The 20,649-nt window shown below is 33.9% G+C and overlaps 1 protein-coding gene across 10 annotated transcripts in view; it reads right to left on the bottom strand.

Moving 5' to 3' along the window:
- USP15 (ubiquitin specific peptidase 15) overlaps window positions 1–20,649 on the bottom strand; it is a 161,667-nt gene that overhangs the window by 31,690 nt on the left and 109,328 nt on the right. For 4 of the 10 annotated variants that reach the window (XR_016394810.1, XR_016394811.1, XR_016394812.1 and 1 more), the window contains exons 12-22: window positions 14,886–14,969; window positions 14,701–14,795; window positions 14,412–14,603; window positions 13,385–13,500; window positions 12,930–13,202; window positions 12,480–12,550; window positions 12,018–12,133; window positions 11,245–11,394; window positions 9,157–9,260; window positions 5,779–5,867; window positions 2,136–2,220 (exon numbers count right to left, since the gene is read on the bottom strand). Coding sequence is in view for 5 of the 10 variants with exons in the window: in XM_022571647.2 (XP_022427355.1) it covers window positions 2,038–2,220; window positions 5,779–5,867; window positions 9,157–9,260; window positions 11,245–11,394; window positions 12,018–12,133; window positions 12,480–12,550; window positions 12,930–13,202; window positions 13,385–13,500; window positions 14,412–14,603; window positions 14,701–14,795; window positions 14,886–14,969 (1,473 nt within the window). In the remaining 5 variants the exon portion in view is untranslated. Of the gene's footprint in view, window positions 1–259; window positions 2,221–5,778; window positions 5,868–9,156; window positions 9,261–11,244; window positions 11,395–12,017; window positions 12,134–12,479; window positions 12,551–12,929; window positions 13,203–13,384; window positions 13,501–14,411; window positions 14,604–14,700; window positions 14,796–14,885; window positions 14,970–20,649 lie in introns of those variants that run through there. The other 6 variants (XM_022571649.2, XM_089919989.1, XM_022571650.3 and 3 more) reach the window with 3 other exon arrangements.

Raw genomic sequence — 20,649 nt, 5'->3', positions numbered from 1 at the left:
TCTGTGAGCACAGGGATATTTGTTTACTGCTAAATCTCAAGACTCTAGATTAGTAGGTATACAAACAAACATTTGCTCAATGACTAAATATTTAAACTGAAAACGTCAACTTTAAAACATGTCCTTAACAGTAGGATTTACTTAGCTATGACATGCTTTCCTTTCTATTTTTAACTGTATAACTAAAAAGTCTATGGTCACCTACCATAAAATAGAGGATTTTTATTAAAAGATTCAGAGTAAGAAATAAAACACTAAATAAGGCCTTGAATAGCTTTATTGAAATCTGTATAAATAAACATGCACATTTCAAATGTAAACGCAAGTGAACTCAAGTGCAGACAAAATTTTAACCTCTGTCATGCAGGAGGTTAGTTTACATTAAAAAAAAAAAAAAAGAAAGAAAAAAAGAAAAGAAAAGAAAAGAAGAGAAAAAAGGAAAAACCCAAAGCAGCTTTAAAAATACCAGGATGAAAAACCAGCTTTAATATCACGGTATAAAGCAAAGCCATGATCAACATACCTCATTTATCCTGGTCAAATGCATTTCTCTTTCACTTTTAAATGCTAACATAAATAAATAATTTACCAAAATGTGCACTCACAGAGTGAACTTTTATTTACAATACACAATTTATAATCTATTGTATTTGATTAGTTCAAGTGAAGAACATTATACTTTTTGCTTTAATAACAGTGGGACACAAAGCAATTTCTCAGGTAGTCGATATGTGAAATGTGCCCCAGCATTTATTTTCTATTAAAGGCAGTATTGTATGCCAACTGACAATACATTCTTTCAACTAGATCAAAGGGAAAAAGCAGCAAATGAAAAATGTTTCAAATGTTCACACATATTTTTGGCATCCTGGATCCTTGAATGTGGTGAACTAAAATAAAATTCAAGGTTTGTATACTTTATATACTGTACAGGTTCTGACTCTGGAACATGCAAATGCCAATTCTCTTGTAACAAGTTACCTTCTGAGAAAAGCTGTAAGGCTATGGTGAATTCCATCAGGAACACACAAAGAAAGTTAACAGACCTACCTGTAAAGCCAATTGTCCATTAGTGATTTAAAGGCCAGTATATGAAAAAAAATTCTCATCTAAGCTTGATGTAATTATTACTATGGATACAGAATACTATTAAGTTTGTCCTTATATTACAATACTTGGGAGAGCTGAAAGTTGCCAAATTACCAAAAAATGGGGTAGAGAAAAACAGACAGCCAAAATTTTAATTTTGGACCAACACCAGATTAAAGATATGCATTTTAAAGCAAGTCAAAAAGAATTTGAATATCTAGGGATAGATCCCAATAGCAGTAAAAAATACTTACATTTAACTGAAAAGTGACTTTCGATGAAGTGTGAAATCTAGAACCTGTTTCCACAGTAGTAATAAGATGAACATAACATTCCGGATTTTTTATGATACTACAAAAGGAAATAACTTTTTCAAGATTATTTCTTGTATCATGATTTGGTTTTATAACAGGCCCACATTGACTACCAGGTAAAGATTTGAAAATTTGGTTTTCCAAGAATACTACTGCAGTATTTATGCCACATGGATACCGCAGCTAAATATCATAGTAGTATATGTGGCAGCTTAATGCACATGAATTAATTATCCAAAAACTAAGTTCAGCCAGTTTTCTTGCAGTATTATTTGAGCAAAATAAATGACCAACATCCACAAATTTAACGTTTGTCATCAATTAACTCACATCCAAAAAATTAAAGAAAACATAATTCATCAAAACAGCAGCAAACTTAAAAGGGATTTATTTGTGATTTCCTATATATATTTAGCTTGTAAATACAAGACTGTAAATGTATTAAGAGACAATTTCTGTTAAAGTTTTCATTGTGTTTCACTTCAAGTACTGCACAAGTTAAAATCTGATAAAGGATTTACATTCAGTTATCTGAAACTCCCCATCTCAGACTTTTGTTTAATGTGGTGGGTAACTTCATCATTTTGATACCACCAACAGGAAAGTCTCTCTTTTATGGCTTCTAGGACTTTCATTAGTTAGTGTGCATACAGTTTTCGTTTTCTATATCATTGTCATTATCATTGCTATCTTCATCACTTTCTAATGGGATGCCTGTGGCAGCTGAAGCACCTTTAGTTTCTCGGTCAAGAGGAAAAAAGCCAGTTCCACTGAAAGTGTCTTGCCTCTGGTAGAAGAGTACATATGCTGCTTTGGACTGTTAAAACAAACAAAAAAAAGAATGTTAAAATGGTTATGATTCTTAAAGGTAACATTAAATACAGTATGAATTTTTAGCTGGTAACCAATTTTGGTGACAGGACATAAATCAAGAAAACCACACATGGTCAAATGGGGGTTACTAAAACTGAGTAAATATAAGATGACTTCTATATATAAAGGAAAAATGGTCACTGGATTTAACATTTTTTATTCTCTTCTAAGTTAGCTGGATAGATAAATAAATCCAACCGTATCACAGATTAACCTAGTTACTCTAAAATGAAATAGAATTCTATGCTTTCTTCCCTCCTGTCTCTAAGAAAAAGGTAAGCTTCTTTCTAATAGTAATAACTTCATTCTGTATTTGCTCTAGATTCTAACTTTTCTTACCATCTTAAGAATATTGCTCCATCAATCATCACTGTGTATCTTTAATGAGTCCTTATCTACTGGACTTTTGGGCATAAAAAATACTTAAGTCTTTTCCCATCATAAATCCCTCTCCATTCTACCTCTTCTTCTAGCTGCCATATACCTCTTCCTCTTCATCACAGCCAGGCTGGAGACAGAAAATCTAATATTCATCATTCACTCTCACGTACACTCCTCAATTCAATGTAACTGCCGCAACCATTCTAATGAAATGGCTTTCACTAGGCTCAAAAACCTCCTATTAACAAATTAAATGGATGCCTTTTTTAGCTAAACTTTCTGTAGCATTTAATGCTTTATTACTCCTCTTTCCTGCATTAAAGCATTTTTGGCTTCTGTTACACCACTTTTCCTTATATCTTCCATCTCTACAGTTTCTTCTACTTTTCTGTGGGCTCTTTAAATGCTGACCTTAAAAAAAAATCATGTTCTGTCCTCAGCCTACTGCTCTTTCTCAATCTGTATCTTCCCATAGGTGACTCATTCGAAACTATGGTTTTAACTGCTACCTAAGCTGCTACCTAAGACAGACAATTCAGATTTATAACTGAAGCCAGTTCTCACCCCTGAGTTAACTCACCCTAGTTCTATTAGTCCCTTTCCTAATGGAAATTTCCACATAGCTATTATACATGTATCTCAAACTTCACAGCAAATTTTCTTCCTACGTTTACTACCTTAGTGAATGCTGAAGAGTCATCTTCATCTTCTCCCTCTCTACATCTTTATATCTAATCTTAATCAAGTTCTATTATTTCTATCCATTAAGTAGCTCACAAATCCATTCTCCCTTTGTCTATATACTTACTACCACTACTTTAAATTTAGAAGCTCTTGTTGCTTAACTTACATGACAGCCTCCTTTCCTCTGGAGACAATAATGACCTTTCTGCTTCTTTACTCAGTGCCCTCCAACCTGTCTTCTAAAGTGTTTCTAAGACATGTTAAGATGCAAATTTAATAATGTTCTTCTATTACTTAACAACCATCCAATACTTCTTACAAACTTTAAGAAAAGGTCTAGGGCTTCCCCGGTGGTGCAGTGGTTGAGAGTCTGCCTGCCGATGCAGGGGACACGGGTTCGTGCCCTGGTCCGGGAAGATCCCACATGCCGCGGAGCGGCTGGGCCCGTGAGCCATGGCCGCTGAGCCTGTGCGTCCGGAGCCTGTGCTCCGCAATGGGAGAGGCCACAACAGTGAGAGGCCCGCGTACCGCCAAAAAAAAAAAAAAAAGTCTAAACAACGAAAAATGTCATCTTTCTTGATCTGAGTGCTAGGTTTAGCCCCAGCCTAATTTCTGCTCCATATCCCCAACAAGAGTCTTTCCTTTCAGTAACACCAAATTATTTGCTGTTCCCCTAAATGCTATATTCTGTCATGCCTCCTTGCTTTTGTAGGTACTGTTCTTTTTGCCTAGAATACCTTTGCATCTTTTGTCTCATTTACCACTATTTGTATCTGTAACTCAGGTCAAACACCACTTTCTCTATGCAAACTTCCAGCACTGGCCCTGTCTCCTTAAACCCCAAATCAGTTGAGACAGATGCCTCCAACCTATACAGCCAAGATACTTAATAGTAATTATCATATACAATTGTCAATTCATTTCTCATCACCTTTAGATTGTAAGCCTCTTGAAATCACAGATAGCTGTCTTTTAACCTTGTTTAGAATAGAGCGCTATATATAGAAGGTACTCAAGTACCTGTTGACTAAATGAAGAATTGTCATTGTTAAAATGTAAGGTAACATCAAATTCACTTACTGTATATAAATAAGATATATTATTTATTTGAAAGCAAGATTAGGGCAGTGTTGTCAAAAAGACTTTGAAGGACAATGTTGGCAACTTCAGGATGTTTTGGTTGGTAGATTAAAAAGGAGAACAGAATTGAAAAGTGAGGGATATGATATGAAATTAGAAGTCTAAATATAAACTGAAAATGTAGTTAACTTAGGCATATACACATTTTAAAAAATATTAAAATCTTAAGAGTTCAAAAGTCTTTTTGTTCTTTGTTACAGCTGTAGGGAGATAAGCAACGGTACATAATTTAATATATAAATATATATAAATTATATACACATATATAGATAAAAATATGAAACATCTACAGAGAAACAATTCAAAATAATTTCATATCTGTTCATCCAATGACCAATTAAAACTATGCCAGTAATTGGGCTCAGAAGTTTATTAATTTATTAAATTGAACAATTTTAGTTGAAGACCTTTAAAGCATTATAAACTAAAAAAGTAAAAAACTAGTCTCTGCCCTCAAGGAATATATAATTTGAATCATGAAATAATGTAAAGCAGTCAGTGCTCCCCCAACATCACCAGAAAACCTCTGTATAGGAAATATCATCACATAAGCAAATACCTTAATTCTCATACTTTGTAATACTGTCATCAATAAGTAAAATATACAGAAAGGCAAAATTTATAGAATAATAAATTCTTATCAAGCAATTCTTAGTTTTCTTCTTAGAACATACCAGTCATCTGTTCATCAATCCATATCTGATAATAAAAATGTGCTCTGATGGGAAACAAAACAAATGCCAATATTTTGGCTCCAGCTGTGGCTGATAAACTGATGCACGTGTGACTAGATGTTAACTTCCTAATTTTTCTACTATTCAGAAAACATCAAAGTAACAAATACACAGCATTAATTTTTTTAAAATCTGTAATTTGTTTTATATAACTATATCATTTTGAGTTTGAATATGTAATTGTCAGAAAGGATAAGACTTTAAAAATCTGAGGTATGGTAAGGCCCTTAAAGATTTGGGTTTTTTTCTACTTTAGCATTCTGACTTTAAGCAGTCAATGTCTAGAATGTCTGAGCCTATTTTTCAGGGGAAAATGTAATATTTTCATTAGAACTCTCCAGTTTTCATGTTGAAAACCAGAAAAATTTTCATGTTTCAACTTATGCTTCTGTTAGTGGGCAAATTTAGTAGACAGATTTCCACTTAGAGGACAATTTTACGTTTCTTTAAAGCAGAGCAAGTCTCTCACCTATTAGAATTGCTAGAATACAGACTATAGTGTTCCATGGGCCCCTTTTAAAACAGTAGATTCCTTGATTTTCAGGAATAAAAGACACACTTACCACAATCTGGTCTTCAGATGCAGTTGAGACACTACTGTCATCAAAGTAGTACCATTTTCCATCATCTTTGTTTTTTGCGAAAGCAGTATCTAATGAAAAAATATAATCACTTCTGTGACTTAAATGAGCTGTGGTTTCCTGGGAGGGAACCCTCAAAACTTTAAAACCATCTAATATAGGGAATGCCTATTAAAATTACATGATAATCATCTATATAAGGCCTGTCTATCATGTATTTAACTGATTCCAATGATTAAAGGTTTTTAGAATAATTTCCTGCAAAGTAGAAGCCTACGATACTTTCATGTAAGTTGAAATATGTGACTTTTTTCATCCCAGGGACAAACAGGACAGATTTATTATTTTTTAATTCACAGAATAACAATACTAATGACAATAACTTGTGATTAACATTTATGTAGTGCTTCTGGTGTATCAGGCACAGTGCTATGCACTTTACATGTATTATCTCAAAAGAAGGTACGATCATTACTATTCTTCTGATTTTAGAGATGGGGAAAGGGAGGCATCAAGAGAAGTTTAATCTGTCCAACAGTATAGCGGTTAGGTAGCAGAGTCAGGATTTAAACTCAGGCCTGTTTCTGATTCCAAAGTTTGAATTTTCAACCAAAATTTAAATTTTCTATGACTAATATTTTTCCAACAATATTATCTCATTGATTTGTAGAGGTTTTTACACCAGAATCTTTTCCAGTCTTTAACAAAAGTACAGAGCAAAGGAAAGGTAAAAAACGATCAATTGATCTGCACAAATTTTAAAGATCTACTTTATCTTTAAGTTAAAAAAAAAAAGCCCACTGCTCCCATCCATACTTTGTATAAACTATCCAGTAACTGAGGAAACAAAGTTGCAAAATGTACTCAAAACAATTATTTGCTGTCATAGTTTCTAAAAAGTGACTCTATAGGCTTTGTCTTCTAAATAGTTCTACCCCTCTTAAACAAAATTATTGTTCTTTTGGGTGGAGCCCAATATGGGTTATAAATTTGTCAATCTGAAATCAAGACCACCACACTCCCAAATTTAAAGAAACATATTTTCAGACCAATAAGTCTGAAAATAAAAAGATAAGATTTAACAATAATATAGATTTATAAGAGACAAATATAACAAAAAGGCACACAGAGTTTGCAAACGAAATCATGGTATCAAAAGAAAGCTAAATTAATATTTGTAATTCTGAGAAAAAGACAAAACGAAAAATGAATATCAAATTCTGATAAAAGGAACAATAGAGAAAGAAGAGCTACCCATTTTTAACATAAATGCAACTAATAATGCAAAAGAATTAATAAAACTGTTAGAAGAAACAGATAAATCAACACTTCAGTAGGAGTCCTGACAAATTCCTCTCAGAAAAAGAATGAACATCAAAAATAACTAGAGATAGTAATGATTTGAATACAACTGATCAGATTAACTGTAACGGAAATATAGAACTCTATGTTTAAATGGGGAATACGTATGCTTTTCAAGTACACAAACATTTAAGGAACAGACCATATATTAAGCCCCATGGAAGCCTTAATAAACTCCTAGGATTAATATAATATAGATAATGTCCCTAAATGCTATGAAATAAAATTAAAAGAAACAAAGGAGAGCTTTATAAAACCATATATTTGAAAAAGCATATGATGAGATAATCTTGGGATAATCAGAAAATTATAAAGGAAACTAAAAACATATATAGAATTGAAAGACAATGAATACTACATTTCAATATTTATGGAATAGTGATAAAGGAATATTTAAAGGGAAATCTACAGCTTTAATTATAGCCTTCAATAGAGGGGAACAAAAGGAAAACAAAAAGTTAATAAGCATTCAACACAAGAAGCTGGAAAAGGAGAAACAGAGCAAACCCAAATTAACAAGAAGAAAAATATACCAAAGGGAGGAGAAGAAATCAATGATAGAATACATACATGTATAACAATAAGAAAAATGTAATAAAATAGAAAGCTAATTCTTTGGCAAGACAGAAAAGAACAAAAAAGGGACAAAAATACAGCACAAGGGCTTCCCTGGTGGCACAGTGGCTGAGAGTCCACCTGCCGATGCAGGGGACACGGGTTTGTGCCCCGGTCCGGGAAGATCCCACATGCCGCGGAGCGGCTGGGCCCGTGACCCATGGCCTCTGAGCCTGTGCATCCGGAGCCTGTGCTCCGCAACGGGAGAGGCCACAACAGTGAGAGGCCCGCGTAACGCAAAAATAAAATAAAATAAAATAAAAATACAGCACAAGAGTATTACAAACAACTACTCTCAAATATATTGGAAAACATACATTTTTAGAAAAATGGAGAATGCCAAAATGTACACATTTTGGAAAAAGAAAACTGAATATACTTCAGTAAGCATGACATAAATAGAAAAATTTATGACTGTAAAGCCCAGATAGTTTTACAGGTGAATTCTACTAGACTTTCATGAATAGTTAATTCCTATATTATACTAGCTGCCCCAGGAAATAGAAAAAGAGTAAAGTATCCCAGCCTGTTTCATTAGGCTAGACTGTAATCTTGATTCCAAAGTAAGAACAATATAAAAAAATTGCAGTATCATTTCATTTATGAATTAAATTTTAACAATCCTAAATAAAATCAGCTAACCAAATCCAACTGGGTATACTAAAAAATACTTCAAGACTAGAATTTATCCCAGAATGCAATGCTGGTTCAACAGAAAAACCTATCAATTGGAGAGCACGGACTGGTATAACCGTCCTGGAGAGCCATCTCACAGTACTTTACTCTATAACCCAGCAATCTTACATCTGGGTATGTAGCTCAATGAAATTCTCACGTAGCAGACCATAATGATGTTTATTGCTCTTGTGGTGGTAGAAAGTTAAAGATAATTTGGATGTCCACCATGAAGCGAACAGAGAAATAAAATATGGTAGATATATAAATCATGAGTGGTTAGAAGCAATGAATTAAATTGACACAAAGTAATATGGAGAAGTCTTAAGTGTCAAGAGAGAAAAGTAAGATCCACAGCAGAGTAACAATCATGTAAATTAACAATGATGCACGATGCAGGAGAGCTCATACATCAAACAAGTTAGAAACGGAAGGGGAAGGAGAATGGGGAAGGACAGGAGCTCTGAATGGACCAGTGATTTCCTGTGCTTTGAACTATGGAGCATGATTAACTCAATCCTCTACTCTTGATGTTAAAAAAAAAAGGTTCAAAAGCTGATTCATTCATTAATCAATATCTATTGAATGACTACTATATGTAAGACACATCTCACATTTTCCCTTTAAGAAGTAATAAATACCTTAAGGAAAAAAGTCTGGAGTTATCAAACACCACGATTTTAGTGAAAAGGTAAACTATCAACTTACAGTGTCCTCCTCCCATCCCTCCATAGTGGTTGGAAACAGCAATCAAATTATAGCGGCAAGGACCTGCATTTGGATTAATTAGGAATTCCGACATATCCAAATCACTGTTTAAAAAAGAGATCAAGTTAGTTTTATGCTTTTCCCTAAATGTAATGAATTCTACTCTCCTTTGTTAGTGTTGTTTGACTCTCATTTAAATGTATTCCCATCTATCTATCTCACTAAAGAAATTACTAAGAGCCAAATAACTTTATAAAACAAATTATATACATACCCTTGAGATTTGAATGTTTTGGCAAAAATTTTCTTAGGGATTGAGAATTTAAAAATTCTCCAAAGATTGTTGTTATTCAGATTAATGTTTTCATGCTAATACATTTCTCTCTTAGTATATGAGGAAATACAGACATCACCATTTACCATTTGGGTTCTTTTATTTTTTAAAGTCATTTTCAGAAATGATTTATTTAAGGAAGAATAAAGGGACAGTGAAAAACAACTTTTTTAGAAATTTTATCATAATTTAAATATAAGTATATATTTAAATATAACCCCAATATCTATTCTATATTTTTCAGGTTTTGATGACCTCTGTAACCTAAATGGGTAACATTCTCTGCAATACAACCAACTGTTTATATAATCTAGCATGCATGAAACTGGAATATGACCATTTTATAGCTTATCATTATTTCTGGTTATTCTTCTTGTATTTACATAATTAAAAAGCAATTATGATTCTAAATTTCAAATACAGCTCTAAAAGGTCCTAGCTTATCATTACTTTTGTTTCATCTTGTACTCACATTTTCAAAATGCTGTATTCTTGAAAACTTTGATGGCTCATAATTTTGTTTTGTTAAAGAGAAAATTAGCATTTTTTTCTATAATTGCAAAACGTTTTCAATTTTAAATTTATAAACACCAATTAGAATAAGCAATCCAAAGAATGTTTTCAATATTACATCACCTATTTCCTTCTAATCACCTCTGCATGCACACACACCTGCCTTCAGTATTTGTTTACTTACTAACTGTATCAAGTAAATTTGGTGCACAAATATCATGAAATATGAAAGAATACTACCAATTTTTTTTAGCGAAATGGGAGAGTAGCATGTTCTTGTCACAAGATAGCGTGTGATAAAGTCCTGGACTCCATGAATGAAGATACACTATTCCCTTTTTGTCCTTCTGAATTCTCAATTATGTTTAGTGAAGGCTTAAAAGAAAAACAAAAAAGGCTACCAAGATGCTGTCTCCAGACTTCTTTACACATTTTTACAAACGGGATGTCATACTCTGGACACTGCAATAAGAATACTGAAGGATGACAATAGGGATGACTTACTACACTACTGCATCATCCTCCTTCTAAGCAATTCCGTTATTCTGTTTTCACATTAGTCTTTTTAAAAAAGCATCTAGAAATAATTGAGGATTAATGATGAAATAAGTCCTGGGAAAAAGAAAATCACTAAGATCCCATGAATTATCTTAGATTTATAAACAGGGCCAGTGAACTCATAAGATAAGATAACATAGAAAGAGTCTTACTCTGTTTTTTTAAAAAATGTATTTTCTCTTTGATCTTTGAAAGACCTCTTAAGAAGGAATAAAAATTGTTACCGATCCACACAAATTGTCAGAAGTACCCAAAAATACACTCAGAAACTGAGATTGGATGCTAAAAAAACAAATGAGCAAATATAACAACACAGAAACAGACTCACAGATACAGAGAACAAGCTGGTGGTTGCCAGAGGGAAGAAGGTGGGGGGATGGGTGAAAAAGGTGAAGGGGATTAAGAGGTACAAACTACCAGTTATAAAATAAGTCAAAGAGACTTAGTATATAGCACAGAAAATATAGTCAGTAGTATTATAATAATTTTGTATGCTGTGTAAGGTATAAAAACATTAAATCACTATGCTGTACACATGAAACCAATATAATATTTAAAGTCAACTATATGTAAAAGTAAATAGACAAAAAAAACCAAACACCTAAAATTTGTGTGCAAAGTTACCTAATGTCTAAAAAAAAGCTAGAGGTGCCCAATGTTTATGAAGCACAATCAGAACTTACTTGATAGGAAAATCAACTAAGGTATCCAACTTGTCTCTCATGTATCGACTGTAAGAAAATCGCTTGAGATGTACCACAAGTACTGGAGGCAGGGACCATAAATCTAATTTCTTTGTGGCTTGCTGATGTTCTTTACAATTTGGACAATACCTAAAAATAAAGAGAAATATTTAAAGCTTGTTAGAGATAATGTTAGAGGTAATATTAGGTAATGCCTAATATATAACAGATAGGAACTTCTATTATTATTTTTATCATCAATACATTTTCCAAATAGATTTAACTATTAAAAATGATTTGTAAATAAGTATTCAAAGAAATAATGAGGGCTAGATTATTTACATTACAGTATGCTAAAAAGACATGGATGTATTATAAAACTGCGCTGAGATACAGGCATTAGAAAAATCTCAAAACTTCTGGACTCTAATGGAATTAGTAATACCACAAAACATATTGTGATTTTCCTAAAAAAGCTTCTCTTGAAATAGCTGCACAGCTAAAAGTTCTTGGGAAAATGTAACTAAAATTAATTATTCACAGTAAAATGGCTATTATGGAAAATATAGTAACAAAATTAAAGCTTAACATTACAATAATACTTTTAAAGACATTTTCATCCCTCTTAATACATTATTAGCAGATAAAGAAATGCTTATTGTTAAAAATATCAAAGGGAATTTAAATATCGCTTTTTCAGTTTGATGTACCACATACCTCAGTATAAATCCTTAAAAAATAATTGGAAGCAATTATTTAATATTGTCTCTTACCAGGGATCTTCAGCACCCAGCTTTTCTTTTGTTGTAAAAAGCTCAATGCAATCTTTTAATTTCACAAAGGGTTTTTTAGGAGGTTTGTATTCCACACTTTCATGTTTTTCAAAATCCTAAAGAGAAGTATTTCTTGAGTTAAGAAAACAAATGAAACAAAACTCATTTTAGTGATACCATATTACTATGAATAGTAATGAAAAACTCCTAAATGTTCTCAAAAAAATCAAAGCATATTTCAGCTGAGATTTACACTACACTTCTAATAATTCCTGTATACACACCTATATGGACAACCAGGAAGTTTAAACAGAAAGCAGTTTCAAAACCAACAAGCCTTTTCTCTTTTAGAACATAACCAATTTTTTACTGCAAAATAAACATAGTTGGTAGAAGCAAAAGAGTGTAACAAAACAGTGTGATCAACAGGGAAAGATAAAGAAGGAATGATTGATGACTTACCTCAGCAGCATTTTCATCAAAATATCTTTTTTTCAAATCAGGATCCCAATCCAAAGCAAGAAAAGATCTTTCTAAGGTGGAAAACATATTTTTTCTTTAAGATTTAATATGCCTTAATGTTAAAAACTAATATATTTTAACGTTAAGATATATACCAGAATAAACAAATAGCAGTCTCTTCTACTTGCACTAGGTGATCAGGGTAAATAGCTGTTTCCAAGCCATTAAGATACTTTAGAGCTAAAAAAAAACTTAAGCATAAGTCCAACCTTCATTTAATAAACACCGACATGTGTTTTAGTATACTTAGAAATGAAGGCTTTTCATTTAAAAATGTAGATAGATACATAAATGTTATTTTTCATGATAGTGTTGAATTTCATGGTTTCACCTTAAAAAAGTAACATGTGCTCAAGTTTAGTGTTTAAGCCATTTTCCACAAATACTTACCATCTAGCCTAAGCTGCCTATCATCAAATCTTATATGCCTGGTATCATCTTTGATGTAGTTGATATCAGTATTGCCTAAGTTGTTGAACTGGAATGTAAACAATCGTTTTTTGTGTCCCATGAGTTGACCTTTGCAAGTTTCCTCAGTACATAATCCATTTTCAGAATCATTATCTCCTCCAACTGAATCTTCAGACTGACTGTTTTCATTCTCAGAGGGAAGTTCTTGGTCCTGGCTGGATTCATCATCTGGCTCATCTGTTTCCATTTCACCTAAAATTAGATATTAGAAATCTTTAAATAAACCCAATGTTACATTTAAAACTTATTAATACTAACACTATTTTTCCCAGGCTTGCAAATATTGTTTAGTTCCTTAATCCCCATCCTCTTAATTTTTCTCTGCAGCAATAACCCAAGTGAAAAGTTTTTACAATTTAATAGGGAAGTCTTACTTGGTGAGCCTTCTTCATGTATGCCATTTGGGCCATTCCCATTAATATTTTGGTCCTTACAGCAGTGTAGGGATCCTTCGGTTTCTTCAGAGTCAGTAGATATTTTGACATATCGGCTTAAATAAAATCAGAAATCAAACAAGTTCAGTTCTATAAAGGCAAAAACTTCAAAAAAAGTTTTTCATTCTTTCAATAAAACAAAACCTCTAAATACAATTCACAGTGGTCATTAGTGGATTCAATGATAAATTCAAACTCAAGATATGATACTGTAATCATTTGTGTTTGGCTGTCTTTATAAAAATAAGTTAATTTGTTACTTCTAGGGTTTTAACATCTTTCTTTTATATGTTAAAAGTTTGTGGCAAATAATTTCTTGACATAAAATTATTTTATAAAGATCCTCATTTAGATGATATATATATATATTATTGCTAAGACCACTTATAGTTTATAATGTCATCTTTATGTATGGTTTATGGGACTACAATATTAAAATAGGTATGCAAGAAAGAAAACTAAATATGTTAGCTATAAAGGATAAAAGAAAGGGAGCAAATGGCATTCTTGATTACGTTATAATTCAAATCAAGGTTTTAGGAAAACAAAAAGGTGTTGCCTTGCAAAAGGATCAACCATGAAAGTTTATCCTTTTAAATAAAAATATTTATTAGTATGAGTTCTTGTTATCAGTATGAGCACGGTGTATAAAGAAATGAAGCACATGACATTTGTTATGATTTCAGAGTGCAAACATGATAAATTCCTATTTTCTTCCAACTGTAAACTTTTGGTGTAAAACAACTAAAAGAATTTATGCTTCCTGGGTTTAAAATTACCTCAGTAATGTGGTTTACATGATCAAGAAACTGGGTTAGACTATAATGTGATTTCTTACATTGCTACCCATCTAAACAAAGCTGAAATAATACAGACAACTAATTATATTCTGATAGTACCTTGCATGTTTACTTTTATTAGCTATTTAGTATTTTTTTTTGTTAATGTAGACTTGTTTGGCACTTACCACATTCTCACAAGCAGAAGATTATAGAGTTTATCTTCAGTGTTGTTTCGTGGTACAGCCATAAGAAAAGGCTGACCAAAAAGTGAAGAACCAGTATGGTGGGTGTAACTTGAGTGTCTAAATTTTTCTCTCAGGCAAACAGGAATAATCACATGCTCTGTATCTTCTGTTCTATTGATGTTAATCTCAAACCTACAAGGATAAAATTGACTATAAACTCTGAAAATTTTATGATATTTCTTTTCAATTTTTTCTCAAGCAATATTTGCACAATAGATTTCATACTTACACATAAATATCATCCCGTTCCATAATACTACTAAGGTTTTCATCCATTGCAAATATTCTGTGAAATCTATGATTGTATATATCAGTAACTATCATCTAAAAGGAAATAAATTTCTATTAAGCTGGTTTTACAACAGTGAAAAACTAAACTCCAACTTACATACTTTAAACCCAGAAACATCCTACCTTATCTGCAGGTACTCCTGACAAAGCAGACAACGCTGTACAAAGATCAAGTATGTTTCCAATTTTGGGGACAACCACTTTGTACTAAAAAACAAACAAACAAAATACATTTATTACTTTGGAAAATATTCACTAGGTGAGATGGACCTTTTGGTTGCTTCCTCACATTCACGGTGGCATCTGGCTCACCGTGTCTTGTCTCCAAACTTGGCATCATCCTGGGTGACAAAGTCCACATGGATGGTTTATCTTATTGTTCCCTGACTCCTCAATTCAAAGACCTACACTTGCTTCAACTGTAGTTCACTTCTTGGACCTTGCCATCTCCTGCACCACTTCTGACATCTTAGACTCTTAACTGTTTAATCACTATTTACTTTTCCTGGAAACTCATTCTTTCCTATTCTTGGCTTGCACTGAGATATCTAGTCCTTCTAATTCTCAATTTTCTCCTAGTTCATCAGTTCCCTACTATGTCCATGCCCTTCCACCCCCATGATTCATCCCTTCAACCACTCATTGCAAAAACTTTAATTACTTTGTTATTCAGTTTTATTCTTGCTATACTTTCTCAGAGTTGTTTAGATTGCTGGAGTAAACTGCTCAGCTTCAGAGACTGGTGTACTACAGACTCACAGTGCTCAATCCCAGCTGATCCTTCAACACCAGCCAGAAATTCTTCTGTGTAGCCTTTATTCGCTTATTCTCTTATTTTTCTCAATAACTATTTAAAATCTTCACTATTTCTTAGGCTTTTAATTTTACCACTTCTCCCCTCACTATCAGCAGAATGCCTATTTCACTGAGAAAAATATAGGCTACTGGATAGGAAAATCTCCAACTTACTGTTCCCCTTACAAACTCGAGTCTGAAAGGTCCTTTTCTCTGTCTCCTTTGACACAAGGAAAGAGAATCAGGTGTTACTCTTCCCCATTCAAGGCTAACACCGGCATCTATCCTTTTCTGCCTCCTCTAGAACAGGGGTCCCCAACCCCCGGGCCGCAGACCAGTACTGTTCCTCAGCCTGTTAGGAACCGGGCTGCACAGCAGGAGGTGAGCGAGCGAAGCTTCCTCTGCCGCTCCCCATCGCTCCCCATCACTCCCCATCACTCACATTACTGCCTGAGCCATCCCCCACCCCATCCCACCCTTGCCTCTGTTCCGTGGAAAACCTGTCTTCCATGAAACCGGTCCCTGGTGCTAAAAAGGCTGGGGACCGCTGCTCTAGAACATAAACCCAGCAATTATCCTTTATTTCATTTTATCTTGACTTATAAAAGCACCGAACTGTATACAAGTCTCAAAAAACAAAACAGTCTCTCACTGTTTTCTAATAATTTTCCACTAATTATCTCCCTTTCTCCTCTGCTTTATAAATAACCTTGTAAAGTAATGTCTACACTGACTATCGTAACTTCTTTATCTCTCATTCACTTATTTATCCACTCCTGGCTTTTGCCTTCACCTCTTTATTTAACCTGTTACCAAGGCTGTCAATACTATCATTTAACCAAATCTTTACCAGTCCTTACTTTATTGAACTCTCTGCAGCATTACTGCTGACCACTGCCTCCTTCAAAATTTTCCTCTCCCTATGACACTACACTTCTTATTCTTTAATGTCCTGGTCACACCTTCTTTTGAGTAAAGAACTATCCTCTAGCATTAGCCTTCAGAGTTTTATCCTCAGCCTTCTTGATTCTATATGCTTTCCTTAGACTAGGTGACAATATATCCCAGTTTGCTTTGGCGAGTCCTAGGTTAGCCTGATGTCCTGGTATAATTATTAATATGGCCCTTTTTTTTAAAAAAAACAGTTCTGATTTAGATGATCATTTGGGTGATCTCATCCTTCTAAGACATTCACTACCATCTTCATAGAGCTCACCACCCAATTTATATCTCAAGCGCAGACCTCTCTCCTCTAGTCTACATACATAAAGTCAAGGCTTATTGATATCTCTCCTAAATTTTCCTCATGAATCTCAACTTGTCCAATACTAAACACAGATTTAGGTCATGTTAGGCCAACATATCCAATACTAAAATAGGTTTCTTCTTAAACCTTTCTTCCTATATCTCCCATTAAAACAAATAGTACCATTCTCTCTCAGTTTTCCAATTCAATAAACTTGAATACTCTTAATACATTTTCAACTCCTATATTCAACTGGTTTTTCTATCTGACTGCCATCCTGACACTTAGCTTAAGAGTTCAAGCCCTTGTCCTCTGTCATCTCCTCACTTCAAAAACCTCCTACCTGGTCTTAGTACATCTGATCTAAGCCCCTCCAATCCAATCTCTGCACTAGCCAGAATGTTCTTTCTGAAATACAAATCTGACCACACAATCTCTTTATACTTAATACACTTTAATGGCTCCTTTAGTCTTTTAGGGTGAAGTCCAAACTTCCTATGAAAGCATCAAGGTTCTTTGTGATCTAGCTTCTGCTTACCATATTATCTACTTGTAGTTTCCAGAAGTGGGCCACATTCTCTTTTGCCTTCAGCCCTTTGTACGTGTCACTCTCTTGTTCTATATAATACTTTATTCCCAACTTTCACGTGATTAATTTTAAAACCTAATCACCCTTCAGGATTCAGCAAAGGCATCATCACCACTTTGGGTAGGTTATTCCTTCTGTATATCCCTACAGCACCCTGTCAGAGCACTTTTCACACTGTATGAAAAGCTTCTTGAGAACAATGACTAGGAACACCCTTGTACTTCCAGCATCTTGCACAGTATGTGAGTCCAATACATAACACATGTTCAACACAATTACAAATAAACGTCCATGACTCAAATCACCTTCAGTGATGGGAAAACTCATCAAGTGGGCTAACCTAGCTAATTCCCTTTTCCTCTAGAGCTGGTTAAAGCACAGTGTTAATGAGGTGATCATTTTGTATTTGAGTTGTTACTGTCTCCAAGAGGAAAAAAAAAATCACAATTCCTCTGTGCTGATCACGGCTCTAACCTCCACAAATTTATGTTTCTGGTCACCAAGTGAGAAAAGAGGTAAATTAGTGAAATTCACATTGCTGGAAAAATAATTTAAAACCCAAATTACAGAAGACCATTCAACACATACTTTCCAGGTTAATGTGTAATTTGATTTCAATTTGCTTCTACATAATAGATGTTATATTATTGGCATGGGAAAGTACTATCTTTAACAAATGAGTATAGAGAAATAGAGTACATTTATTTTATGTTGCAATAAATTTTTACTCATTTTTTTATACTCCTCTCTTATTCCATTATACTCATTGGCATATATTTGTAAAGTTACAAACTAGAGAGGTTAAGGATATAGTTTAATATTGCTATACCTTCTCTCCATTCAAAAGAATGTTAAAAATCCTATACTTCTAAACAAGTGAATAAGTGAGTATCTAAAGGATGTGATTTTAGACATGTGAACATATATGCCCCTGGCCAAAAATAAAAGCAGGTATTTATTAACCTTGCTCATGGATAAGGGCAAGTGCCATGTCTCTCTTCTTATCTAAAATATTCTCAGCACTGCTGGATGAAATACTGACATGAAGATACCAGGTTCAATGAGTTCATGAAGCAAATAGATAAATAGCAAAAGAAATGGGTGAAATTTGCATAACTGAGTACATGACTAGTCTCTACCAACTTTAATTATTTTGGATGAAAGTACTATATTTTTATGAATACTTCATATTCTGTGCCCTGTTGACAGTAAACCCAAACACTTCCACTAAATGAATGGTACGATGACAATTTTGTTCAAAGCATACCTTTCATAAAGATTTCATGAACACTGCTATGGACTGAATTCTGTCATCTCAAAATTCCTATGTGAAGCCCTGACAACCAATGTGATGGTATTTGGAGATGGAACCTTTGAGAGATTTAGATAAGCTCATGAAGGTGGGGGCCTCATGATGTGATTAGCATCCTTGTAAGAAGAGACACCAGAAAGCTTGTGCTCCCAGTCTCTCTCCCTGCCCTGTGAGGACACAGCAGAGGAGGCGGCCATCTGTAAGTGAGGAAGAGTCTGCACTAGAAACCACCAGGCTGGCTCTCTTGTCTTAGACTTCTAGCCTCCAGAACTGTGGGGAAATAAATTTCTGTTGCTTAAGTCCTTCAGTCTATGGTATTTTGTTATGACAGCCCGAGCAGACTAATACGACTAACAGGCTCTAACAAACTGCACTTCTGGCTGGAACCCTAAACTAAGATCTTTAGTAAAGAATCTTCTAAAGTTGGAACTATGCCTGTTTTGTTTACCAGAGCTTTACAGTCAGTAGGTGCCCATTTGAATGAATAAAATTTTTGAACACTTCTAAGTCATGAGGGTTGGGAATACAAAGATATACGAAGTCCTTTTCTTCAAAGAATTCATGGTCTGGGGACAAAAGTTAAAGTAAACCAAAGGTCATAATAAAATTTGGTAAGTGCTATAATAGAAATTAGGGTAACAGAAGGAAGAAAAGGAACGAAATACTTTTATTAGGGTGGGTCAAGCATCAGAAAACGATTAACTGATTAATAAAGGGAAAAAATATAGTGTTTTGCTCCATGAAATATAAAATAATCCAATTATAACACTAGGCAATGGAATCAGGCAGACAACTGATATTAAGGTCGAGCACAGGGCTCTTGCATAGACTAAGTGTTATTTGATAACCCAAACTGTTAAAAGATTAGAACATTATTGAAACAAGTATTTTTAGCCTAACTAAATTTCCACTTCTTTTCCAGGTTCTTAAGATGCCTAAAAATTACAGGTATTTGAATATACCATTATCGAAACCATTTCCTCTAAGATCAGGAACAAGGCAAGGTTGCCCACTCTCGCCACTATTATTCAACATAGTTTTGGAAGTTTTAGCCAGAGCAAACCAACAAAGACAAAGAAATAAAAGGAATCCAAATTGGAAAAGAAGAAGTAAAACTCTCACTATTTGAAGATGACATGAGACTATACATAGAGTCCTAAAGATGCTACCAGAAAACTACTAGAGCTAATCAGTGAATTTGGTAAAGTAGCAGGATACAAAATTAATGCACAGAAATCTCTTGCATTCCTATACACTAATAATGAAAAATCTGAAAGAGAAATTAAGGAAACACTCCCATTTATCACTGCAACAAAAAGAATAAAATACCTAGGAATAAACCTGTCTAAGGAGGCAAAAGACCTATATGCAGAAGACTATACGACACTGATGAAAGAAATTAAAGATGATACAAACAGATGGAGAGATATACCATGTTCTTGGATGGGAAGAATCAACATGGTGAAAATGACTCTACTATCTAAAGCAATCTAAGGATTCAATGCAATCCCTAACAAACTACCAAGGGCATTTTTCACAGAACTAGAACAAAAAATTTCACAATTTGTATGGAAACACAAAAGACCCTGAACAGCCAAAAGCAATCTTGAGAAAGAAAAACGGAGCTGGAGGAATCAGGCTCCCTGACTTCAGACTATGTTACAAAGCTACAGTAATCAAGACAGTATGGTTCTGGCACAAAAACAGCAATACAGATCAATGGAACAGGGTAGAAAGCCCAGAGATAAACCCACCCACATATGGTCACCTCATCTTTGATAAAGGAGGCAAGAGTATACAATGGAGAAAAGGCAGCCTCTTCAATAAGTGGTGCTAGGAAAACTGGACAGCTACATGTAAAAGAATGAAATCAGAACACTCCCTACTACCATACCCAAAAATAAACTCAAAATGGATTAAAGACCTAAATATAAGCTCAGACACT

Source organism: Delphinapterus leucas, chromosome 11, assembly GCF_059928025.1.
Source record: "Delphinapterus leucas isolate spDelLeu-1000000601 "Yukka" chromosome 11, BTC_Dleu_Yukka2, whole genome shotgun sequence".
In the NCBI taxonomy this organism is placed as follows: domain Eukaryota; kingdom Metazoa; phylum Chordata; class Mammalia; order Artiodactyla; family Monodontidae; genus Delphinapterus; species Delphinapterus leucas.
Note: the sequence above shows the minus strand (reverse complement) of the source record. Positions and strands in the feature narration are given on the sequence as shown.